Source organism: Myotis brandtii, unplaced genomic scaffold (genome assembly GCF_000412655.1).
Source record: "Myotis brandtii unplaced genomic scaffold, ASM41265v1 scaffold199, whole genome shotgun sequence".
In the NCBI taxonomy this organism is placed as follows: domain Eukaryota; kingdom Metazoa; phylum Chordata; class Mammalia; order Chiroptera; family Vespertilionidae; genus Myotis; species Myotis brandtii.
The window spans coordinates 3,652,086-3,678,238 of NW_005357414.1; the positions used below are offsets into that span (position 1 = coordinate 3,652,086).

The 26,153-nt window shown below is 44.0% G+C and overlaps 2 protein-coding genes across 5 annotated transcripts in view; one reads left to right on the plus strand and one right to left on the minus strand.

Annotated features, from left to right (window-relative positions):
- The window catches only part of COL4A6 (collagen, type IV, alpha 6), a 383,431-nt gene extending 361,080 nt beyond the window's left edge, over positions 1-22,351 (plus strand). Inside the window, exons 28-45 of the mRNA XM_014538830.1 lie at positions 1,205-1,375; positions 2,095-2,238; positions 2,687-2,812; positions 3,816-3,997; positions 5,848-5,911; positions 6,516-6,590; positions 7,099-7,206; positions 7,300-7,407; positions 8,186-8,257; positions 8,573-8,698; positions 12,542-12,658; positions 12,992-13,153; positions 13,345-13,443; positions 14,944-15,090; positions 15,788-15,904; positions 17,324-17,515; positions 18,218-18,504; positions 20,712-22,351. Of these exons, the coding sequence (XP_014394316.1) occupies positions 1,205-1,375; positions 2,095-2,238; positions 2,687-2,812; positions 3,816-3,997; positions 5,848-5,911; positions 6,516-6,590; positions 7,099-7,206; positions 7,300-7,407; positions 8,186-8,257; positions 8,573-8,698; positions 12,542-12,658; positions 12,992-13,153; positions 13,345-13,443; positions 14,944-15,090; positions 15,788-15,904; positions 17,324-17,515; positions 18,218-18,504; positions 20,712-20,972 (2,558 nt within the window). The 3' untranslated portion in view covers positions 20,973-22,351. The remainder of the gene's footprint in view (positions 1-1,204; positions 1,376-2,094; positions 2,239-2,686; positions 2,813-3,815; positions 3,998-5,847; positions 5,912-6,515; positions 6,591-7,098; positions 7,207-7,299; positions 7,408-8,185; positions 8,258-8,572; positions 8,699-12,541; positions 12,659-12,991; positions 13,154-13,344; positions 13,444-14,943; positions 15,091-15,787; positions 15,905-17,323; positions 17,516-18,217; positions 18,505-20,711) is intronic.
- A 1,270-nt stretch (positions 22,352-23,621) lies between these two features.
- The window catches only part of ATG4A (autophagy related 4A, cysteine peptidase), a 64,006-nt gene continuing 61,474 nt past the window's right edge, over positions 23,622-26,153 (minus strand). For 3 of the 4 annotated variants that reach the window (XM_014538828.1, XM_014538827.1, XM_005865215.2), the window contains 2 exons: positions 24,740-24,848; positions 23,692-24,230 (listed from right to left, as the gene is read on the minus strand). In XM_014538828.1, the coding sequence (XP_014394314.1) occupies positions 24,160-24,230; positions 24,740-24,848 (180 nt within the window). In that variant the 3' untranslated portion in view covers positions 23,692-24,159. Of the gene's footprint in view, positions 24,231-24,739; positions 24,849-26,153 lie in introns of all 4 variants that reach the window. The other variant, XM_014538829.1, reaches the window with a different exon arrangement.

Genomic DNA, 26,153 nt, shown 5'->3' on the forward strand with positions numbered 1-26,153 from the left:
CATGGCCACAGTGTTTTTCACTGGGCAGTAGGGCCTGATACCGCTGGTTCCAGCCTAGTGTTTGCAGCTTGTCTTCTTCTTGCACCACCCTCCACACCCTTCCTCAGTGACTATATCATCTCTCCTTACTCCTGGCCAAGTGAATGAAGTTGAATTACAGCACCACTAATATGCTTTTTATCCCCTTTGTACTTCTGGTTTCTGGTGTCTTCACATAGGCTGTCCAGGTGAGAAAATGACACTTAAGCTCACAGATTAACATCCCCACCGACTTTGCTTTGCACTCAAAGAATTATCTTAGTATACACTATAACCTGGCAAAGCCCGGGGTCCCTGAACTCATGCTGTGGGATTGGACCCCATTGAATTTCCTTCTCTTGTTGTGGAATCCGCTTTACAGCCTCCCATTAGAATCTTGGGGCTTTCAGCGACTTGATGCTTTTCAATCCATAGAAAGCCAAGTCAGACATTCATTTTAGGTCCTCAGAGGTCCAAATACCTCTGTCGACACTGATTTAATCCTTTGGTTTTTTAATTTCCTTGCTTTGTACCTGAACATTCCACTTTGGCAGAGGCTCAGGAGGTTAATCCCATTGGCCAACGTAATGCATGGTGAAAGAAGTCTCAGAATACCTAGGAGACCAAATGGACCTTGGGGATTTCTACAGTACTTGGCACTAGGAGGTCTTTCAACCTTAATGCCAAGTAACTGGTTGATTTAACTGCTTTCATGAGGGATTAAAAGGGCATCCCTGGACCCATGGCTCCCTGGGAAGCTAAAACAATGGCTCAGTTTTAACCTCTACTTCACCAATTGGCTCAGGAAACAGCCATTGTGGAGTGGTTCAGACTGGAAGTTCCAGGAAATTAGAGTCCATTTGCCACCCTGGCTTTAGAGAGCTCCATTCAGAGGCTAAAGTTTAAACCACATTCATAAAGGGTGAAGAAGTTATAATCAAAAGGGGTTTGTGTGCCCTGCCAGCTACAGTGCCATGCTGGAACTAATAGCCATTGGTGTGACACTCTGGGTGGTAGGTGCTAATGCTTCGGCCAACTAAGACCTCTGCCTGTTAGCAACCTACATAAGCCATTGTTAAAGGGCCATTTACTAAAAACAATCAGAAGCCATGAGAATAGGCAGTGATCCAGATCTGAACAGAGTCTTACTTCACAGGTGTCTTGTTTTCTCTCCTGTGTGATTCAGGACATCCTGGAAAGAAAGGTCCAAAAGGTGAAACAGGTCCCCCTGCATCAACTGGAAAGAGAGGTCTGCCTGGGCTGAAAGGCCTTCCTGGATCCCCAGGGTTAATTGGCTTCCTGGGGAACTCAGGGTTGCCAGGGAACACTGGATTGCCAGGCCTGCCAGGTCCAAAGGGTAAGTGAAGTGATCAGAAAGGCACTCGTCGGTGCCACCAAGGAGCATCCATGCTGCCCAGGTTGCCCTTCCCCTCTGCCTAGGAAAGGGGAATGAGGAGGGAGGTGGGCAGGGCTTTTAGTGACAAGAGAGTTGGACAAGGCTAGTGCTAAGAGTCACACTCACTGCCTGCTGGGTGGAACACTGGCCTGAATAGCATAGTCAGCAAAGCCCAAGACAGTCATAGCCACATTGGGTTTACTCATTGCTTACTCATCTGTGGTAGGTTCACCCTTACCACAAAGCCTGATAGTTTTCATTTTCTGTTCTCATATCCTGCTAGACATCAGAGGTTGGGTGTCCATTTTATACAGGGTGAAGTGAGTGGTCTAATGTCACACAACTGGTTAGTAAACAGTGCCAAACTAGAGCTAATCTCCCTGCCTCCTGGCCCTGGGCTTTTTTGTGTATGTGCCACACATGAGCTTTATTTTGACAAATCATAAAACAAGTGTCCACCTCGTCTTTCCATTTTGTTGCTTAGTGTCATGTCCCTGTACAGGGAAATTGTATAATGTGTAATGACTAAGAGTTAGGGCTTTGAAGTTAAAGAAACCTGGGTTTGAATCTCTTTTCTGCAACTTCCTAGCTGTGTGACTTTAGGTAAGTTAACCTCTCTGAGATTCCATTTCCTTGTATGTAAAACAGGGATAATAATAGAAGTTCTTGTTTCTTAACAGGTGAGAAGGGGTCTGTTGGACTGATAGGTTTTCCAGGGATGCCAGGTCTCCCCGGTATTTCTGGTGAAAATGGATTAAAGGGAATTCCTGGGTTGGCTGGAAAAATGGGACCATCTGGAAGGGCTGGTAGCCCTGGTGAAAAAGGTGAGCTGGGGAATTGAATTCTGGAATTTCCATTCATGCTTCCCAAGGTACATTTTGTTTGTCAACTTTGTCATCCGTGTGGTTTTTACCAATCCTGTGTTAGATAATAAGATTTAAGGCTTCTGAATGAAATCCTTTTAAACTAAAAGACCTAATTTCTTCTGTTACCACTGCATGTTAGAGGCCTTGTCATACATTCCCAGATGCTCAACAGAGGATGGTTTTGAGTACAGTCTAAAGTTGTTTGTGGAGTTTGGGCTTATTGAAGGATAGAGCATGCACATAAATGCAAAGTTGGGAAAACAGGGGCACAAAAGAAGCTGGAAGGGCCCAGAAAGGGTGCCTGGGTGTGGTGGGGTGGGGGAGAGCTGATATGAAAGGTCAGCTCATGCCTAACCCCATGTCTCAGCTTCCTCTCATGAGGATCTCATGATCTCCATCCCTGCAGGAGACAGAGGCGATCCGGGGCCAGTTGGAATTCCCAGTCTAAGACCTCCAATGCTGAACCTTCAATTCAAAGGAGACAAAGGCTCTCAGGGCTCAGCTGGATTGGATGGATTTTCTGGACCCAGAGGTGCTGGGGCAGGGATTGGGCAGGAGAAATGCCCCAGGAAGGTTTTAGAACTGTTGAGTGTTTCCTTCCCACGTCCCGTGTGGATCAGGGTTCAGGAACTGGAAGCGGAGCCGCACACAAATGAATATGAAAAGACAAGAGATAATTTGGAAATATTGGGGGACCAGGCGGGCAAGTCCAAATCCCGTGTGGACCTGGAAGCAGAGCCGCATATAAATGAAAATGAAAAGACAAGAGATAATTTGAAATATTGGGGGACCAGGCGGGAAAGTCCAACTCAAGGGGAAGGACTTCCTCCCGTGCTCAGGCTTCACCAAGCTTTTATTGATTTGGGATGCACCCATAGTATAGCCCTTAGGCAGGCGACCCCTGGCAACAGGCAGACTAGCCCATCAGCAAGGATTTACATAATAATAAATGGGGGAGTAGTTTTAGCTACCACTGTCTGGACAAATAGAGGTGGCGCCTAGCTCTAACCTTTGCTAAGGCTTCAAAGGCACCCAGCCTTGGTGGGGGGGGGGGGTTCTCTGTCTACGCTTATCAGATAGTGAAGGCAATAAACAGTTTCCCACATAGAACCAAACTCAAATCCCTTCCTGAGAAAAGGCCCTGCACTACAAGACCCCCAGAGTGTCAGTGTGGGTGGTGGCAGGGGATTCTAAGAGGATACCTTCCCATGAGACAGAGGGGCACCTGGACTTTGAGACTGCCAGTTTTCACTGTCAATGTTTAACTGAGTTTTTGAACCACAGACTGTTGTACCCCTGGAGGAGCCTGGCAGATGGTAGGGAATGGGCACTGAACAGCTTCCCCAGTACTGGAGCAGGGTTGGACCTTACTGGTGCTTCATAAGGCTGAAGACACCACCCCACCCCCACCTCTACTTCCATGCTAACTGTCCCCAAGCTGTACTTTGTCTGTCTGCAACCCAGGGCACCTGCACCTTGGGGAGCAGCTTTCTCTTGCCCAGAGTCTCATTCCAAGCCATTTGCTTCTTTCCCAGGTGAGAAAGGAAAGGCTGGTCTCCATGGGCCACCAGGCTTGCCTGGAGCTCCTGGATTCCCCAATACCATCAAAGGACTTATTGGGAGACCAGGCTCCCCTGGATCCACAGGACTGCGGGGATTGCCCGGCCAGAAAGGCTCACCTGGAATCTCGGGCTTCCCAGGAATGCCAGGAGAAAGTGTATGTGTGTACAGATTTTTGTCTCCCCACCAGGAAAGGCCCTCTATAGCAAGAGAATATGTCCGTTTTGCCTACCATTTTTATCCTGACCCCTTTCCCAGGTCACCCTAGACAAAGCCTCTCTTTGAGTCTCATAGGTCTTTCCATCCTTTCCTGAACACCCCCTCCTTTGGGCCTTTGTTCATGCTATCACCCCCATATGGCCGACTTCCTCCTCTGCAATTGCCTAATACCTGCCCATCCTTCAGGCCCCATCCCAGGTGCCCGCTCCTCCAGAAGTCCCTGCGCTTCCACCATGCTGGCACACTATCCTTCTCATTACTTATTGGTCTTGTGTGGGTCTGATTTTATGTGAGATTGTTGGGACTTGAGAACAAGAACTGCCTCACGTGCTTTTTAGTCTGTACCCCACTGCCCTCATCCATTGAGTTTGGCACATCATAAGAATTTGGTACAGACTTCACGATGTTTTGATTTCAGAAAGGTCTTTGTTGCCTCCACAAGAGACAACAACTGGCAAATAATCAAATCCAGTTTCTTTGGGTTCTTAAAAGGCAGAGTGGTAGAGTAGGCTTAACAGTGAGACTTGGGTTTAAATCTTAGTTCCATCATTCATTAGCTCTGTGATTTTTTGCATATTGCTTAACTTGCCCAAGCCTCACTTTTCTCATCTGTAAGAAATGGGAATAATCATACCTCCTGCAGACAGAAATGACGATCAAGTGAGATGGTACACGTAAAGCACTTAGTATTGCATCTGGTGCATGGCAGACTCTAAATAAATAGTAGCAATAATAAGAGTGGTATTGAAGGGACTAAATGAACTGAATCACAGAACACCCATGCTCCATGCAGGCAAAGTCCTTGTCCTTTAAAAGTGTCAGTCCATTTGGTATAGAGAACACACACACACACACACACACACACACACACACACACACACACACAACTGAAGCAATTTCGAAACAAATAGTTCTCAACTAGGTGGTCCCAACTACTCACACACTGGGAGGGATGAAATCAAAGTGGAAAGCATTCTGGAAGGAGTCAGAGCGTGAGTGAAGGCTAGAATTAGTAGACATGCAATGTGCAGGAAAAAGCCAGGCAAATGGAGGGGATGTCCTAAGCAGTAGTTTGGTGACCACAGTGACTCAGTACAGAACTCAGACTCCACCCAAGGCACTAGGTAGCACATGTCTTTACTAGGTACATCTCAAAATGAATCAAGACCATACCAGATACCAGGAGAAGAATTGTATTGGTGGCAGCTGACATGACCACTTCCCAGATTCAGAGAGTGTGTTGGACATTAGCTAATGAAGCAGTTTTTCCTATGAACCTGCACACATACAGCCTGTTACCTGGTGAAAGAAAGACATTGTGTTCCCTGCTGAACCTGTGACAGATGGCTAGCCTCGCATAGTGAAGCAATACTTTTTCTTGCGCATAATGACTCCAGAGGTTTGTCATGGGCAGTGGTAGCCAACTGTCTGCATAGCACACCTAGTGCCTGGCCTGACTGTCACGTTCTGTATTTTCTAAGAGACTTGCTGGAACACCTTGAATTGCCAAGATTCCAACTTTAATAGGCATTAGGAAGTTATGAATGACAAGACCAGGATTAATCACAGATCAAATCCCTCCCCTAAAAAAATACCCCAAGGATGCACTTCCATCGATTGCTCATCATCTTCCCCTCTGCAGGATGTCACACCCCTCTTCCACCAGTCCACTACTGCCACAGAGTACATGATAGACACCTCTGGCAGTGGCTCAGGGAGGGGAGGGGGTGTAAGAATGGAAGGCCCTTAGTTATGGGCAGAAATAATGATCCCCATATTGCTTTGAAGGGTTTGCAGGGTCTCAGCGGAGCTCCTGGGCTCCCAGGAGCATCTGGCCTCCCAGGTTCAAAAGGTAAGGAGTACTTTCTCTTTTAATGTGTTTTTATTCCAGATCAAGGTGAATTTCTGATAGGCCTAGGGCTCTCCTGGTGGGGGGCGCGGGTAAGATTCTGTGTTTAGGAGAAAGTGAGTTAATTTACATTCTCCCATTGGCCAACCCCCCTTTGCAGTCTTTGTTCCTCAAAGACATGTGACAAACAGTGCATTTAACCCTCCTACCTTCCAGACTCAGCAGCAGAGGGGAACCTAGGCTCTAAAGTGTCTCTTCCCCTACTTAACCCAATTCACTGAGCAGGAAAAATTCCCATTCTTTCTGTCATCACTGTTCCATTTTGGTCATGTTTTAGGGCCCTTTCCATGATCTTCTCTGCCCAAACTGGGTGAGGTATTTTTTCCAATGGAGATATGCTGTCTGTAGCATCATTTCATGCCAATAGCCTGGTAGCACTTCAGCCCTTTGTTGATGATTGGTCACTTTTAACCCAATGGGTAATTTTGTTAAGGAGCTCTTCTGGCTATACTGAATCTGGAAAGATTTTTGCCTTAAAAAGTTCTCCTTTTGGCAAAATGAGCTATAGCTTCTCCTGAACATTTGAACAATGTTTTGATATCCCCAGGAGATCAAGGCCAGACACTTGGACTTCCTGGTAGCCCAGGACCTAAGGGAGAACCTGGGGAACCCGGCTTGAAAGGTAAGGTTTCTGTACTTTTGTCTCACTTGTCTCACAGACTCCTAAAAACTGAGGATTGAAAGGAATTTTGGAGGTTAACCCCAAGTTCTACAACTTCTATCCAGCGCAGAAAAATTCTTACCTGTCATGTGTCCACTCACAAGCAGCACACAGTTTTCCCCAAGCAAACCAGCCTACTCTTTTTTCAAGATTTGTAGCCTTATATGGGATAAGATCTGTGGAATAATGGTATCCACCCCTTTAGTTTATAGTTATCTAAACTGCTTCTCGAACATTTCCACCCATTGATCTTACTTCTGGGGGCATTCAGAACAAGTTTACTTACTTTTCAATTGGGCAGCACTTTTCAAATGTGAAAACAGCTGCTATGATCCTTTTCAGAGCTCCTTCTTTGGATCTAGCAACCTTGACAGTTCAAGTGGCTTCAACTTCCTACTCTCCCTCTGTAAAGGAGGAATGCACTGCCCAAAATTTGACCTGATCACTCAGTATTTTTCTGGATTTGTAGGTATGAAAGGAAAATCTGGACTAGTTGGTGACTTGGGTGTTCCTGGAATTAAAGGTGAAGATGGGAAAGTTGGTATTCCTGGAGATGTTGGCCTTCCTGGCTCCCCAGGTACCATGCCACATGACAACTTTATTATGAAAAAAATAGGATTACCTTCAAGGAATGACCCATTCTGAACTTCTGCCTTGGTTTCACTTTTAGGGATCCCTGGGATTGCAGGCATAAAAGGAAATCCAGGGCTTCCAGGTTCTCCAGGCCACCCAGGTTCACCTGGGCCCCTGGGACCACCTGGCCTAATAGGAACTAAAGGTATGTGTATTTTGGAGAAGCCAGTGGAATAAGGGGTCTTTCTCTCAAAAAAAGGACAGCAACTACTTTTTATTAGGAGACACTAGCTCAGGTTAAGCCATGTTCAGGAGAGTCATTTACTGAGCCACGTGAGGGATAATAGGAAAGGAAGATGAAGAGGAAAAAAAAGGACAAGTATAAATGGGAACATAAGAACATAGATTCATGGAGAGAATTATCAGGGAAGGTCAATGCCATGGCATATAAAAGTCTTTCCCTGACTTAGAGATTGGGCAGTGAGTCTCTGGGAGTTGGCAATTCAAGGTATTGGCATTGCTACTCTGAATTTTTCTTTAAAAAACCTAATTATCATCCTGTTCTTAAAGCTATACAGGTGTTTAATAAGAGTCAGGAAAACTTAGGGTGGAGTGTATAGGTTAAGAGTAGTCTAGTCTCACTTAGGGCATTAAGTAATGCCTCAAGAAAGAACATGACCTTTAAAATGAGGACTTTGCAGCCTGGCTGGTGTGGCTGAGTTGGTTGAGTGTTGTCCCATGCACCAGGAGGTCGCAGGTTTGATTCCTGGTCAGGGTACATGCCCGGGTTGCAGGCTTGACCCCCAGAAGGAGGTGTACAGGAGGCAGCCAATCAATGTTTCTCTCTCATCCATCTTTCTATCTCTTTCCCTCTCACTTTTTTTTTAAATGAGGACTTTGCAATGCCCGTGGGGACGAGACCTTTTGCTGGCCCTTCATGATTTAGAGTTGCTAAAGCCATTTCTGATATTCTTTCCCCTTAGGTTATCCTGGAATTCTTGGTTTACATGGACTAAATGGGCTTCCAGGAACCAAGGGTACCCATGGAACTCCAGGTAAAGAAGACCTTCAAGGGCAAGAAAGAGATCATCAGCTCTAATAGAAGCCTGACAGGGGCTGGCCATGAGTTCTTGACTGTGGTGTATCCCATATGCTTGGACTCCTAGATCTTTTTGCTAGTCCCCAATTTGGACTGCCTTGATATGTGAAGGAAAGAGGATAGGGTTTGTCCCTCTACTTGAATGAGCTCTCCTTCCTCTTATTTCAGGCAGGCCCCTAATAATTGAGCTATGCATGAAGGCCTCATACACACACACACACACACACACACACACACACACACACAGAGTTCTGTTCTCCTCTCCTCCTAGGACCTAGTATAACTGGTGTGCCAGGTCCAGCTGGCTTGCCTGGTCCCAAAGGAGAAAAAGGTTCTCCAGGAATTGGCACTGGAGCCTCAGGCAAGCCAGGCATGAAAGGACAAAAAGGTGGCCAAGGTAAGTGACCCCAAATCAGGCCTTGTAGAAGCTAAGGCCTGGTTGGGGAGCTAGGGTTGGGGTTTGTCAGGGTCATGCAGCTCACGGGGTTGAGCTGTGCATGTCTTCACATCTCTGCGAATCTCAGAACCCAGTGGAACAGACTGCTGAGGAAAAGAAGGTAGGCATGCCTAGGGCTTTCCTGGGAAGTGGTTTGAGGAAGGAGTTGATAGAGTGCTCTCTAGCCTCCAGATACCCTCCCTTATTTAAACTAAGAGCCTCTCTTGCACACTTGGCCCAGAGCCTGGATTTAATGGTCCTGAGGGACAGAGTTGTCCACTTAGTGGTTTGTCAGAAATTCCTCAGTGTCCAGTGTGGATGGCAATCCCAGGGCCCTAGGAAGACAGTGTGGCTGCTGGAAGGAGTCCAAGACTGAGAGGATAAATGTCTCCCTATGACAAGCACACAACAGGCACACAATTAGGATTTGTTGGGTTTACTAAAAAGCAGATTGTGCCCTAATCTCAGCCCCTGACTCACACACTGTCTGAAGTTCCATTCTGAGCCTTCCTTTCCTCACCTCTCAAATAGTGAGAGTGAATTTTAATTATTGTACTCTCCTTAGGAATGTTCTGAAGACCCATATATATCCCACTCAGTAGAAAACAGAAATGGCTAAGAGTATGGGCTCTGATGTCACACCGATGAATTAAAATTCCAGCTCTACCTCTTACTAGCTATATGAACTTGAACAAGGAAGTTACTTGCCCCTTGGTTCCAAATGGACCCCCAGTTTTCCTTGTCTATAAAATGAACATAATAAGAGAATCTACATCAGAGGTTTGATGAGGAATCAATGAGGAGTAAGGCAATGTATACAAAAGCACTTAGCACAGCATCAGGCACATAGTAGTTGCTCAAGAAATGTTGGCCATTATATCATTACATGTTAACTGGGGGGAAAATATTTGCAAAATGTTCTGTTCCTCACAGTTCTGGGATCTGAGGTCCCATATTTTACTTACTTATGTGCATGTTTGTATAATGTGCGTATGTTTTCCAGGATCTATATTCATTCATACATTAATTCATTTCCTGTTGTATTTTATATTGGTGCATTTGCTGTTCCTATTTATTCTTTCCTTTGGTCTAGACCAGTGGTTGGCAAACTCATTAGTCAACAGAGCCAAATATCAACAGTACAACGATTGAAATTTCTTTTGAGAACCAAATTTTTTAAACTTAAACTATATAGGTAGGTACATTGTTATTAACTTAATTAGGGTACTCCTTAGGAAGAGCCACACTCAAGGGGCCAAAGAGCCGCATGTGGCTCGCGAGCCGCAGTTTGCCGACCACGAGTCTAGACCAACCTGTTCTTTTCTAAAAGCCAGCAGGTTCTCCAAAATGAGGGCTCAAACATGGTCTGAGCCTATAGGGAGATCGTCTGACTTCTTTCACAGGAGATAGAGAAGTGGGAACCTGGATAGAAGCACAGGGGTATTGCCTTTTCAGTTTTCAAATCTGGATCATGAATGCCTGGTCATTTATTAATTTCCTTTAGCTATCTGAGGCAATAAAATCACAATTACAAATACAGTAAACAGCACATGACAAGATGGATACATTTCAGGAACATAATGTTGGGGTGGGGGGGAGCAAGTACCAGAGGAAAGCATTTGGTATAATTCCATTGCTAAATGTTCATAACTAAGCAAAACCAACCAAAATATTGTTTAGGATACAAATAAGAATGGTCAAACAGTGATGAAAAATGAACAATGAACACAAAATTCAGGAGTGGGTGCCTCTGATTGGGAGGGAAGTTGGTGGGATCTTTGAAGGAAAAGTAATGCTATCTTCTTTTTCTTAAATAATTGGGGGGTTGGAACAGATGTTCATTGTATCTGGATTATTTTTTACAGATTATTTCTAAATTTTCTGCTTTTCTCAATATCTAATTAAAACAATCTGTTTTAAAAGCAAATATTACAATTCCCTCACCCATAGGAACTTATCTCTGATTTGATCATAGAAATCCATGTAAAATGAGGGTTTACCCCTAAGGAAACTTGTTAAAGCAACCCTGGACCCTATAATAATATAAATAACTTAAAATTACATCATTCATTTTTATATTTGTACTAAATATTTAGAAGTTGAATTTGTATATTTAGGGTTTTTTAATGTTCTGACACTGGAACAACTTGGGAAAATATGCCATCTTGCATTTTCATATGCTCATTTATGTGGTTGTTTTTTCTACTCCTTGAGGTCAATAGTATTTTATTTCAGATTTAATGGTAAATTGATATAATTATAAAATAAAGAAACAGGTAAGAAGAGGAGGTGGCTTCAAAAACTGAAATGGGAATTTTTATAATCAGTGTGCTGCCCACACTTAGTCTACTATATATGTTGTCTCATTTACTGGTTTTGCACAATTTCAGCATTTTTTTCAGGAAAAAAAACAATATTTCTTCCTTTTCAGCTGTTTACTTTTGTGAAAATGAATATAACTTCAAGGGTTTATCAAGAAACAGTTGACAATATTAAAAGTAGTACCATGTGGCTATGCAACTAGTTGTTCTTTGTATTTTTATTTTGTTTCTTTTTTAGACCTATAATAATTGGAGACTTTTCTTGAAATTTATTTTTCTTTCTCTATATTTCCTCAGCATTCAATTAATTAATGAACTTATTAAAAACACCTGAATTAACCAGCCTGCTATCTTTCTTTACAAGTTTTTATGGGTGTACTTTTACTATTCCTTACCTAAATATGAGAAATTCAGCATTAATAAATATAGTCAGCTTGTCAAAAACTAAAATGCAACTAATATTTTTGAATTTTCTTGTCATAAACAAAAAATAATCTCAACCACAAGGATAGCTTCTCAACCAGTTTAAATCTACTTCTCTTCATTTGAATATCTTCTAGAATACACTAAAGTAGTAAGCACATTTCTTCCATGCTAAAAGTATGTGAACTTCGACATTTGTATGTATGACTTTGATGTGTTTTTCCATCAAGAGTACCATCTAAATATTCAATGTGTTCATATTAAATAAATCTGTCATCAGTTAAACTTTTTCATTTTGAACATATTATAATAGAGATCATTCCACAAACAGAAAACTTGTAAGGCAGTATTAAAATTTAGCAAACAAATATTCTGTATTTACTCTAATAAATAACTATTCTCTTTGGCCAAAAAAGGAGAAAGGGATTTAGTAGAGAAATTTGTTCTCTAAGCTCAATTAAGCAAGCATTCAGTTAATATGAATTACCTATAAAAGTGTTTTTCCATTTGCCTAGAAGCTCTAGAAGTTAGCTCTAGAAGACATCAGGAAGCACAGCGCCTGGGCGCCTCCATTCTGACCCAGCAGGTGTCTATTCTGACTGGCTGGGGACTGTGCCTCCATCTATAAGCTTTTCTGAACAACATCAGACATAACTGACTAACTTAATAAAATGTGCTACAGAAAGAGTAGATTTAAAAACACTTTGGGAAACATCAATTCCATGTGCTGCAGCCATGCATTTTATTCCCTGATTTTGGGGAAATCTAAAATATTTCAAATACTAGTGAGGTTGGGGAGCTAGAAATTTCCAAAGCTCTATCCCAATTAAATGCAGCACTTGCTGGGAGGGGAGAAGGGAGTCTCTGAGCCCTGTCAGCTACTTCATCTGCTGACTGCCAGAGTAAAAAGAAGGGAGAAGAGCCCTCTGCTGGCATCTGTTCGTCTGGCAACTACCTAAGGTCTCCCAATTTCTGTGTAAATATCCATTTTCTCTGAGAGAGCCTGGCCCTCTCCTGGGCACACAAAGTCCATGCAGCTCTTTTTATTTGTTCTTTGCAGGTTTCCCAGGTCCCCAAGGCCCTGCTGGTCCCCCTGGTGCCCCAGGCCTCTCCTTGCCATCAGTCATAGCAGGACAGCCTGGAGACCCTGGGCGACCAGGCCTAGATGGAGAACGAGGTAAAGACAGGAAGCCCAAAAGAGGGCTGGCCATCACCTTTTGTCTGGAGTTTGGGGTGGTCCCTTATACAATCCAGCCCCATCTCTATGGCTGGACATGCACGGGCCTGCTCAGCCTCACTTCCCTCCCTTAGCAGGAACATCAAGGACTGCAACAGGCTACTTTTTGCTAAAAGGGTTTGGGAAGGTCTGGGCACTGGGGCCCCACAGACACCAGAGAACATTCTCTGCCCTGGGGATAGGCTTTGACTTCCTATCAGTTCCAAGGTTTTCAGCAGTGGTCACTTCCTGCTCACCTGCCCTTACTTATCCCTCTTCCCATCTCATTCCTAGGCCGCCCAGGCCTCCCAGGCCCCCCAGGTCTCCCTGGGCCATCTTCAAATCAAGGTGACCCTGGAGACCCTGGCTTCACTGGAATTCCTGGTCCTAAAGGGCCAAAGGGAGACGAAGGAATTCCAGGTTTCTCTGGCCTCCCTGGAGAGCTAGGACTGAAAGGTATGATTGCTTGCTTGGCTGGCTGTTGGGACCTTTCCCACTCTACAGTCAGACATGGCTCCTTCCTATAGCCCTGTAAAGAGAAGCCAGCTGATAATGCTCTTCCCACCCTCATCTCTGCCTAGTCTCTACTCCCCGCAACCAGCACCATCATGCCAGGCTCTGACTTGCTTTCCTTTGGACTTTGCCAGGCATGAGAGGTGAGCCTGGCTTCATGGGGATGCCAGGCAAGGTTGGGCCACCTGGAGACCCAGGATTTCCCGGAATGAAGGGGAAGGCAGGCCGAAGAGGTGAGTTGAGAGTATGTGCTAGGCTGATCATAAGCTGGAGGGAGGGGTCTGGGGTATTATTCCTTCAGGAGTCACTACACACCACGCCAAGAAAGCCTGGATGCTTGAAACAGCTGGATCAAGCTCCTCCAGTGGGCAGGTTGGCAATATTTTTGCCTCCATCAGCTGCCAGGACTGAAAGTCACTGCTGCTTTGCCACCAAAGATCCTGCCACTGGTCTCCTCATTCTACATTAGTGGGTATAGGGTTTGTCACATTACCACCCACCCATTTTCTCAATCCAGAAATGAAGAACCTCTTTCCCATCCTTTACCACCACCTCTGTCACTCATACACATAGCAAGCCCCGAGGATTGTGTCACCTAAATGTGCCTTGCATCCACTCACCTCTTATCACTTCCACCCCTACCACCCAGGTCCAAGCCATCAACATTTCCCACATGAATCACTGCAGTGACCTGTTCATTGGTCCCCCTATTTCCACTGTGCACCTCCACTAGTGATCATTTCTCCACACAGTGGTGAGAGATCTTATAAAAACAAATCATCCACTGACTTCTATGGCATATAAATAAATTAGCTATGACCACACAGCCTTATGTGATGCCTCCCTCCTTATTCTCATCACCAGCCCTTTCTGTTTGCAGCTCACTGTGCTCTGGCCACACTCGCCTCTCAGTTATCCAAAAACACCTGGCCTTTGTACATGCTATTTCTACTTCCTGGAATACTTTTGCCCCCCAACACAGCTCTTTCTAATGCTTCAATGGTCTCAGTTTAAATGTCAATGCTTATTAGATGACACATCACTCTCTCTAAAACAGGTTCTCTACTTCATAGCCCCCTTCCTCCCTCCCATTGTCACTGCACTGTTCATTTCCTTTGTAGCACTTCTCACGATTTGCAGTAAGATTAATGGTATTTGTCAGGTTATATAATTTTCATCTTTGTCACCAGACCATAACCTCCATAAACATCTGTCTTATTCACCACTCTATTCCCTGATTTACTCAGTAGGCACTCAAGAAATACTTGTTCAATGAATTAGTAAGCAAATTGGCTTGTTTGACTTTAATAGTAAGCCAGCTGCCTGAATTTGGGGCCCTAGGCTGTGATGCCAACTGAAGTTTGGGAATTAGAGACATCCCCTCAGCCTCTTTGGCACTGTGTTCTGACCAGTGAGTGAGTAAACTAACTACCCCAGTCCCAAGCCAAGCCTCAGACTACCATATTTACAACAATGTACCAGGCCCTGTGCTGCGCCCTGAGAAGGCAAGATAAATACAATTTAGCCCCTGTCATCAAGGAGCTACCAATCCACTGGGAAGGTCAATGGGTAAATAAGACATTATGTAAAGTGTGGTGAGAGCCATTCTGGTGGCATTCAGTAGAGATTGTGGGGACAAAGAGAAAGGGCAGAAAGCTGGTGATTTTGAGGCAGAAGGAAGGCTGCCTCCTCAGCCTTCACCTGACATTTCCATTCCTCCCACTTGCCCATAGGCTTTTCCGGCCCCCAAGGTGCTCCAGGCCAAACACCAATTGCAGAAGCCATCCAGGCTCCTCCTGGACCCATGGGTATCCCGGGCATCGATGGCATCCCTGGTCTCACGGGGGATCCTGGAGTTCAAGGCCCTATAGGCCTACAAGGTAAGGACAGTTCAAGAGAAAGATGACTTCTCTGGTAGCTGAGACAGTCTTGGCTGAGAGGCTGAACAAATTGGCTGGAAAGCCCAGCTCCAAGGGAGTACCTTCCTCAAGCATTTCCTCTGCTCGTCAAAGAGTTGCCAAACTTCTTGCCAGGAGGAAAGACCAGCAGAACCAGCAGTTGTCCTTGGTTTTAGAGACTGTGTGGGCAGAGCATAACAGCTACTCCAGACAGCTTGACCCTCACTAACATGCTGCTGAGAGGAGGGAGTCTGCAGGGGGATGAAAAGCAATGGAGAAAGTCCAGGGCTGGGGGACAGGAAACCCGACTTCTAATCCCAGTTTTCCCCTTGACTGGAGTAAGTTAGCAGTCTCTCTGGGCCTCAATGTCCTCATTTCTGGCATGGGATGCCAGCAGTGGCCCTGCATTCTTCCCAGCATTGTTGGGAGTATAAGAGGAAGGAAGGAGGAAATAGAGGCAAAGCAGCTCAGAAGGGCTAAGTTTAGAGTGCAGTCTCAGGGCCTAGATGCCCCAACATGAACTAAGGACTAGCCCGGGAAGCTCAGCCCTGAGCTCAATGTGAGCGCCAACCTGATGGACAGCGCACTCTCTCCTGGTGAGTCCTGGGCATGACATATGAGTCCCCTCCTCCAGACCCTCCATATTGAGTAACCCCCTGTGGGCCTTCTCTCTTTGTAGGCTCCAAAGGTTTACCTGGCATCCCTGGCAAAGATGGCCTGAGTGGGCTCCCTGGCCCACCTGGGGCTCTTGGTGATCCCGGTCTCCCTGGACTGCAAGGACCTCCAGGATTTGAAGGTCTGGCAATGTCAGAACTAGGGGCAGAGGGCTTTTGTGAGGGTTTAAGGCTTGGTGGTGAGTTAAAATCTCAAATATGAGAACTAGGAAACTTGGTGGTAAAGCTTGACACTACCCAGAGACTGGAAAACTTGGCTCTAATGCATTCCCTCTGAGCCTGTGAAGGATTAAAGCCCTATATTCCTAAAGAGAAAGGTATGTTCCAAATACTTTTCTGGATTGTCTTCCAGCTCTTAAGACTCCTGACTCTATTGTACAGCATGGCTTCCTGTTCCGCATCTCCCCTTTTCTACCTAAGGATTGTGATGTGGATGGGAGGGGGGTGGAACAAGAGATAAGAAAATTTGAGACCAGGTATGGTTGTTTTGCTACTTACTTCCCATCTTTATATCAGAGATAGTAAATCAGTTGTCCTGAGTAGAGAACAGTTCTGAGGCTCAGTGAGAAAGTGGTATCATCATTTGCCTCAGGCAGGAGAAGAGGGTGCGATTTGCCCCCCCCACCCCAAGTCTGCTTTTGCTGCCTCTGATTCATCAGGTAAAGGCACTTAGTTACCTACTATGAGAGTCTACAAGGCTGGCCCAAGAAGTATCCTCCCTTGCCCCCTCTTAGAGAACCAAAGCCAGGTGACTATGGGAGGAAAGCTGGACAGTATGCTTTTTAAAATGGGGATTCTGTAACTGGATACAGTAGTCCCCCGTTATCTGTGGGTAATACATTCTGAGACCCCCGGTGGATGCCTGAAACCGCAGAGAGTACTGAATTCTACATATACTGGTTTTTTTTCCATATGCATGCCAATGAACAAAGTTGAACTTATAAATTAGACACAGTAAGAGATTAACAACATTAATAATAAAATAGAACAATTATAACAATATACTGTAATAAAAGTTATGTGAATGGCTTTGGGGTCATGATTAAGCAAAATAGAGGTTACTTGAACACAAACATTGCAATACCTTGATAGTTGACCAGATAACTGAGAGGACTAAGTGAATATGGGCAAGGAATATACAGTGTGGAGATGCTGTACACAAGGATGCTTCATATCTTGGGCATGACAGAGCTGGATGGTACAAGATCTTATCATGCTACTACTCATAATGGTGCACAACCACTTAAAACTTATGAAGTGCTTATTTCTCAAATTTTCCATTTAATATTTTCGGACTGTGGTTGACCATGGGTAACTGAAACTGCAGAAAGCAAAATCCCAGATAAGGGGGGGACTACTGTACATCTGAGTTGATGTTCTAGCTCCACCACTTGTTAGTTGTAGGACTTCTGAGCCTCAATTTACTCATCTACAAATTGGGGTGATGAAATTGTGCCCTGCTCAACATTCAGCATAAAGTGAGTAGCTGCTGTTATTATTGGCTGCACCTGGCTCACTCTTTTCCACTCTTTGTCTCTCAGGTCCTCCAGGAAAACAGGGCCCCTTTGGAAGGGCTGGATTGCCTGGACAGAGTGCGAGAGTGGGTTACACCTTGGTGAAACACAGCCAGTCGAAACAGGTGCCCCTGTGCCCTGCTGAGATGACCCAGCTGTGGGTGGGATACAGCTTGCTATTTGTGGAGGGGCAGGAGAAAGCCCACAACCAGGACTTGGGTAGGTACTGACTCTGACAGCCAGACCTGGCCATCTGCCCCACAAAAACCAAGAGCCATGCTCCTCACCACCCCCAGCTCTTGATAGGCCACTGTTGGGTAGTGGGTTACAAGCACCAGCTCTGGATTCAGGCAGGTCTGGGTTCTAACACTAGCTATGTACCTGGGGACAAGTTATTCAACCTCTGTAAGCTTCTGTTCCCTCCTGAATGGAACAAGGCTCATTCTAGTACCTATCTCATAAGGTGGTGTAAGGATTACCATGAATCACCCAATGTAAAACATTTAGAACGATGCTTGGTGCATAGTAAATATTCAAAAATGTTGGTGATTAATAGTAGTAATAATAAGATGACCTGTGGGGCAAGGATGATTACCCAAGAATTACTTGTATTGTCTACAGGTATGCTAACTCTGAAAAGTAGACTTACTCTATTAATGCTGGTTTTATAAAGCAGATTAATTAGGGAATAATTATTCAGTTTATAAAAATATTATTTTCATTATCAAACTTCCCTGGTGCATTGAAAATAGGATTTGATCAACAGATTTTAGTGTGTGTACAGTGTTCCAGGATGGTAAGGAGAGGTGTCCCTGTTCTAGCACAAGCAGTTGGATGTAAACCCAAACCACCATCTAGCCAAGTCCTAGTAGCCCTGGACATAGTCCCAGCCCTGCTCCTGTCCACCTTCTCTCCTTCCAGGGTTTGCTGGCTCTTGTCTGCCCCGCTTCAGCACCATGCCTTTCATCTACTGCAACATCAATGAAGTGTGTCACTATGCCAGGCGCAATGATAAGTCCTACTGGCTCTCAACCACTGCCCCCATCCCCATGATGCCCATCGGCCAGACCAAGATCCTCCAGTATATCAGCCGCTGCTCTGTGTGTGAGGCACCCTCGCAAGCCATTGCTGTGCACAGCCAGGATATCACCATCCCGCAGTGCCCCCTTGGCTGGCACAGCCTCTGGATGGGGTACTCCTTTCTCATGGTAAGGCCTCTGTCTCTGTTGTAGAGGCAGAGGGCAGGGATCTCTGGGAGAGTTCCTCAGACTGATTTCCAGTTTTAAGGGACACAGAGTAGAAACCACAGAGTTTAAAAGGAAGGGAACTGCTTGATCTGGGTTTGGCTAAAGACCGGAGAGCCCACTTTTGCATGAATGACAGGTAATTACAGGTGTGAGCATAAAGGAACAGTTTGCACCCAGTGGTTCTGGGTGAGAATGCCTATGAATCACCAGCACAAGCCCTGACATCTTTATGCCTGCTTCAGTTATGCCATAAGCAAGGGAAGGAGGAGGAACCACACAATTTGGATGGACAGTGAGGGACAGGCTGTCCCTACTTAGGGCTGGGACACATTCTCACTGGTCAGTCTGGGCATGCCACTCCCATTCTTGTGCCCACACTCCCTCTAGCCACCTCCTCCAAAAAAGCTCAGATGAGGGCATGTTGTATTTCCATGTCCTTGCTGGGATTTCTGCTGCTTTGCCATTTTGATGGGAAGGCAATGGCCAGCCACGCTGGATCTTGATAAGAAAGAGCTGAGAACATCTGTAAGTCCAAGACAGCATCAAGTCCTTCACATGACATTCCATGAATAAGTGGGCACATTAAATGAGTTAAAGGTCAGGTTTAGGGACAGGAAAACTCCCAGAGCAAATCAGTGTGAACCCCCTGAAGTACCTGCTTCACCAGAGCTTCTTCGCTAAATCACCAGGGGTGAGGTGGTGAGAGAGTATCTTCAAAGAATTACCAAACTGCAGTCTTTGTGAATTGGGCAGTTTGTCCCAGTGTAATACAGAATTACTCACCTATCAATCTTAGTCCTGTCCACTGAGCTTCCAAAAGGAATGGTAGAAAAGTTATGTACGAAGTATCATGTGCTTTGCTCATGGGGGTGCTCTTAAGCCCTTATTCAGAATCTCTTTACTCTTACTGTAAACATAATTCTAACATACTAGAATATTATATTTTTCTGAAAACATGTAAGGATAGGAATTTGGACTGCCTATTAAGGCATCTGGAAGCAATGAGACTTGCCTACTAAAAGGGAGAAAAGAGGGAGAAAACAATTCAAAGGCCACCCAAAAAGTCTACAATTTGTGTCTCTTTGTACAGGGTCCCTGCATTATCCTCCAAAGCAAAAACCAACATTCATAGCAACAAGCCTGGGTCATCTGTAAAGTGTAAAATACAGTGTCTGCTGTTTAGTAAGGCAGGGTAATGTGTCATTCATGCTAGAAAGCCTTACCTGATGATCAAAATGAGGAACACTTTGATACTTCATTTATTAGGAAAGGTCATTTTTATGGAGACACACTTCCCCAAAGTTCTGCAAAGTAATGTGTTACTGTGTGTCCAACCTGGGCATCTGTCCCATTGGCCATTTCCTGACCTGGGTGTGTATGAGGCCTCCCCACCTGATGTGGTCCAGATAATAACCCAGCTGAAGTGATGGAGAGAGGGTCTTTTGTCTATAGATATTGTGACCAAAGATTATTGCCTCATGAGTGACACTGATGAGGAAATCCTGGAACTGGGTGCTGCAGGAGCTTCCTGAAGTGAGGGGCCAGAATATTAGGCTAAATCTGAGGCCTACATGTACATAGCAGGTAACAAACACAATATCTCGCTCTAAAGGTTGTGGTACAGATTGAAAATATAAGTTCTAATGAAGGTAAATTCAGAGCTATTAATAGATATGTTGGGGGAGGGACCAATGGTTTAACCACTTTGTGAAGTATTGCATGCTTTTTTCCTTCTTGGTGTACACCACCTGGGGCTTGAAGTAGACGGGCTCTGAGAAGAGCTGCATTCCAAAACCTATTGATTTTTTCCTTAATTCAGCCTAACACTTATTTGCTCATGGAATTGGGGGTGGGGGGACACACTGAGCACTCCTCAGAACTCTGTGGGGCGGCAGCAGTTTGGGAAACTGGCTGAGATGTGGTCGCAGCCCATGCGCAGTGGGTTGGGTGGACACCAGGAATCTTGGAAGGATCTACTGGCCCTGAGGCTACTACAAAGGAGGATGAGCAGCCTAGGTCCAGAAATACAGCCTTTGGTCTGCTGGCTAGACATTAGGGATGAGCCAAGGGGCCTGAGTTTAAGAAGGAAGCACATGTTCCTCCTGGAGCAGCAGAGTGTCCATCATCTCCCATGGGCCCAGCTCACACTTCACCCCTGTCTGTTTCAGCACACTGCCGCTGGCACCGAGGGTGGAGGCCAGTCCCTCGTCTCACCTGGCTCCTGCTTAGAGGATTTTCGAGCCACTCCTTTCATTGAGTGCAGTGGTGCCCGGGGTACCTGCCACTACTTTGCCAACAAGTACAGTTTCTGGCTGACAACAGTGGAGGAGAAGCAGCAGTTTCGGGAGGAACCTGTACCAGAAACATTGAAAGCTGGGCAGCTCCACACACGAGTCAGCCGCTGCCAGGTGTGTATGAAAAGCCTGTAGGGTGGCCCCTGCCATTCTGCCCCTTGCTGTCCCTTCCTCCACAGAACAGTCACCTCAAAAACCCAAACCATCTGAAGAAGAAAGGCCTAAGCCCATTTTCCTATCTGAAAAGTTGCACATTGGAGTCTCATTTGGGCTGGACTACTGGATACTGGTCACCCCAACCCTCAGGCCTAATGGGTGAGCCCACCCTGCTGAGATCTGCTGTCCCATTTCAGTCAACCTGGCACTACTGTTTGATTCGGATATTTGCGTGACCTCAGAAAGACCTGCTGGGCTGCTAGTTTCTTAGAAAGCTGCTAGCTTTCCTCACCATTTTGATCACAAAGTGGTTCTATAATAACTGATAAGTCATTTCTTTATGTCCAGAGGTCACCACACATTATTTGGCTTAAACCAGAACCAAGTGTTTCCACATGAAAAAAAAATATATACCTGGCTAAGTATTCATGGATGACTCAGGCCTGCATAGAACAAGCCTTCACCCTTCAAGAAAACCCACTGTGTCTAGGCAGGCAGCAGAGATAGAATGAGGTGCCAGCCAGTAGAATAGGATGAGCTTTGACTCCTTCGAGAGTAAGCACGACTGGACCCCATATTGCTTAGGGAGGTTTGAAGGCCAGAAGCCAAGAAGGACTCATTAACTTCATATGGTGCTAGACAAATCACATCCTTCTTGCCAACTCCCTCTCCAGGCCGAGACCTACCAGTATTACTTGGCCGGGTCCAGAGCAGAGTGGAGGATGCACCAAATGTGGCCAGGCCCATAAAGGGAAATGAGAACCACGGCCCTTTCTCCCAGGCCATGGGTAGAAGGGTGGGTGGGTAAGGAGGTGTGAATTTTACTTTTGACTCCAGGAGCAAAAAGGTAAATCCCTTGTCCCAATTTCTCAGAAGTCCCCGTTTCATCCAAATGCTATCCAGATGTGTGTAATGTGGCAAGCTGAAGCTGCAGTTTATTGATTCCTTTGCATTTTGAGGCTGTAAGAGACTTTCCATTAAAATGTCCTTCCAATTGCTCTTTTACAGGTAGCCTGTTAAGCTATTTTAATATTTTTAAAACCTCATAAAAATCTAACACACTCCTCTCTTTAGCAGTTAGCAGACCTAAAGCAAGCCTGAGTCAACTATAAAGTGTATTGTGTTCTGTTTGGGGGATTTGTTTTAACCATTTTATCAGTTTCCCAGAACACTTAGATATGTTGACATGAGGCAATTCCTTCCAGATGATTCTGTTTCCTTAAATATTATGTAAACTGTGCCAACTTAAACAAAACATAATTGGTATAATCTGAATTATTGTTATCTTCACCTCCTCTCTGAGTAAAAAACATGGTTGTCAGCTCTGTACATCGCAAATAAAAGGAATTTTGCATGAACAATTGACTCTTGATGTTCTTTGATGAAAACTTTTCTAAAGTCCATCTCACTACAATTAATGAGTCTCCCTTGGAGCCATGGGGGCTCCTGTTACTACAAATTGAGCTTTATAACAAAACATTGAGACAGGAAAAAATACAATTAAAGTCAAAGAACAGAAAGAGTCCTCTAACAGGCAATAAACCCAAAACCTGTTTCAAATAAGCCTATAACTGCTTTTAGTCCCATGCTAGAGTTCAAGAAAGGAGTTCACATACTTCTGGTACCTCAGGATCATTTTCAAATAAATCAACAGTAGAGAAATGCTAAAGTTGTTAAAATCAAATCTAAGATATATATGCATATGTTTGTATAGTATAAAATATATCCATTGGAAAGATAAAAATTAATAACAACAGGAGCATCAGGGAACAGAACTAACACTTGGGAGGAAGAGACATTTCACTGAATACCATTTTGAATATTTTGAATTTTGAACCACTGGAATATATTACCTACTGGGGGAAAAAAGAGGAAAATTTGGAATCTAAGGAAACAAGTGTTATAATATTTCTAAATATACAAGAAACACACCTTGGCTTGATGCTAGCTTTCAAACCCCAGTTGCTGGCCTTCCTCACAACTTGGTTGAGATGCAAGTGAAATGCATACAGGTTAAGAGGGCAAGAAGAAACAGGGAAGACACCGCTGGGACTTGAGGTGCAACCACAAAGGAGAGTTGGTGGCAAAGACAATAGGAAAATGTGCTTTAAAATTTAGTATGTTGCTAGTCCTTAAAAGGTTTGGAATTGTATATGATACACAGATTAAAGGTGACCACATGAATAATTCTTTCTAATAAGGCTGTCAAACAAAATGGAGTCTAATTCAAACATGATTTTTTAATTTCCCAAACAAAAATCAACATTTTAAGTCAGTGATTGGCAAACTACAGACTGTAGGTTAAATTTGCCATCCACCTATTTTTCTAAATATAGTTTTATTGGTTTACAGCCAGGCTCAGATTGTCTATGGCTGCTTTTGTACTTCCAACAGCACAGTTACTAGTAAGTAGCTGAGACAGAGACGACATGGCCTACAAAGCCTGGAACATTTACTATCTGGCCTTTACAGAAAAAGTTTGCTGACCCTTGACCTAAGTGATCATGATTTCATTTAAGGACAGGGTGATGTCTGACAAAAGTATCAGTAAAGAAGGGAACAGTGACCCATTAACTAGTAAGGTTCCCCCAAAGAGTCAGGAGATCAATAAGTCCACATCTGACATAATTTCTTAGACAAACTTTTTGATATTAATTATAATTAATTAAAATACATATTCAAATAATTTAACAAGAGCTTTTTCTCCCTGGTGTAATCACTTTATTATTAGAGCAAAAGAACAGACTGCTTCTTAGTATTTAGCCCAAAAGAGGTCACACCTAAAAGGGTGCGGAAGCACGGGTAACCATTTCTCATCTGCTGGTGCTTGAAGCAAGGTGGGAGTTGCTGTCTATCTTCCAGAAGTCCACCTCCTCATTTCAGTAGTGGCAGAGTCACTATGGCCAAGTAAGACAAGCTGAGAAGCAAAGAATGGCTCCTAATCTTTCTGCTCCTAGATCCCATGATTGTTTTAGTTCTTTCTGGGAGAGGATTGTTAAATGTTTTTTCTGAGAAGCGGTGATTGGCTCAGTCATGATTGATTGCTATCAAGTTTGTATGCTGTTGGCATAACAGGCACTTGCTGACTACAAAAGTTTTATGTAATGAGTTCATGTTCTTCTGGTGCCAGATGGAAGACAAATCTTAAGGTTGAGTTCCTACTATTTTATACACTCAGAATCTCGAAATCTTCCTCCAAGTCAAACTCCTCTAGTTGTTCAGTAGAGTCAATGAATTCTGTGAGAATACAAAAATGAGAAAGAAGAAAAGCTTGATGCTTAAGTTAAAACAGTCAATACATTACTCAGTAGAGAAGACTATGCATTTTAAAATTGTTTTTCTAAAGAAAAGCTTTCGTGGAGGAGACTTACAGATAGGACCACTGCCAACTATTAGAAATTCTCTCTAAAGAATCAAAATAACCAGACTTATTACATAGTCCTATTCACGTGATGAGGAGGTTCTGTAAGAACTTGGAGGCACCTTTTGACTCACCCATGGCCTCTGATTTGTTATTCTGAACCAGACTATGAAAAAAAATGTCTAGTCATTTTGATTTTATATGGAACTTTTGCACTAAGCTCATTTTCTGCTATTATCATTCTTTGACATCAGTATCAGTTCATCAGAGGATTTAAATAATCAGAAGCACCATTCCTTGATTGGTCCAGATGATTGCTTTTATCTCATAAACCTATTGCTACACGTGGGTCTGCTGGCTGAAGGGCCCCTGAACAAACACTTACCTGCCCCAGTGGTTGTTACCTCTGGTTTGGCTGGAGGTACAAAGGGAGGCCAGTGCGATGGATGTTTCTGAACTAATTCAAACATCCTTAAGTTTTCCTTTAGAATTTCCTGAGGAGACATAGAAGCAGCTATAAACACTGCAGTCACTATATTTCTGTTCAATTGGCAATCTATGACCCCAAGCCCCAAGAGAGTAGCCTGATTGTTGAAAGGTGAAAGCAAAGAACTAGCAAATATTCCCATCCTCTATTTGACCCATCTAAAGACCCAGCCCTCTTCAATTCTAAAACTGTTGGCCAGGAGGGAAGGCCAATGGAGGGAGTATCTGATAGAAGGCCAGTACTCACTGCCCAAACTCCATCATGAGGTTCAGGTCATATGCCAGTTGCATGGACTCAACTCAATTTAGGGGCGAGATGTTCCTGAAGTGTTGGCTCCAAAGAAATGTTGGTTAATCAAATAAAATCTGCCCCAAGAGAAATACTGGTACATATTGGCATGGTTTCCATTTAGTCCAACACTTACAGTATATGTCCTAATTTAAATGGCACAGTCTTATCAGAAAATTTTTCTTCTAGTTTTAAATGTGATATAAATATAGTTTTGCTGCATCCTGAAATATAAGTATTGCTTTTAGACAATAAGTATCCATTATGTCTCAGCTAACTATTAACTGGGGTTTTAGATTCAGCTAGGGACATTTGTATTAATTATTTGTTTACTTGTGAAGAAAAATCTTCCCTCCTTACACCTACAAGAGGCTCTGGGCTCCAATCTCTTTGTTTTGCAAATAGGAGAACATTGTGTCTCCTGCTATCCCATCCAAGGCCCTTTAAACTACTCCCTATGACAGTGATGGTGAACCTTTTGAGCTCCGCATGTCAGCATTTTGAAAAACCCTAACTTAACTCTGGTGCCGTGTCACATATAGAAATTTTTTGATATTTGCAACCATAGTAAAACAAAGACTTATATTTTTGATATTTATTTTATATATTTAAATGCCATTTAACAAAGAAAAATCAACCAAAAAAAATGAGTTCGCGTGTCACCTCTGACACGCGTGTCACAGGTTAAAGAGTTAAGTTTTTCTCAAATGCCATCTCAAGAGTCTAGGACAGTGATGGTGAACCTTTTGAGCTCGGCGTGTCAGCATTTTGAAAAACCCTAACTTAACTCTGGTGCCGTGTCACATATAGAAATTTTTTGATATTTGCAACCATAGTAAAACAAAGACTTATATTTTTGATATTTATTTTATATATTTAAATTCCATTTAACAAAGAAAAATCAACCAAAAAAATGAGTTTGCGTGTCACCTCTGACACGGGTGTCATAGGTTCGCCATCACTGCCTATGATATCCCTTCATTTTTTTTCAATAAGCGTTTATCAATGTCTTTCACATATTTGG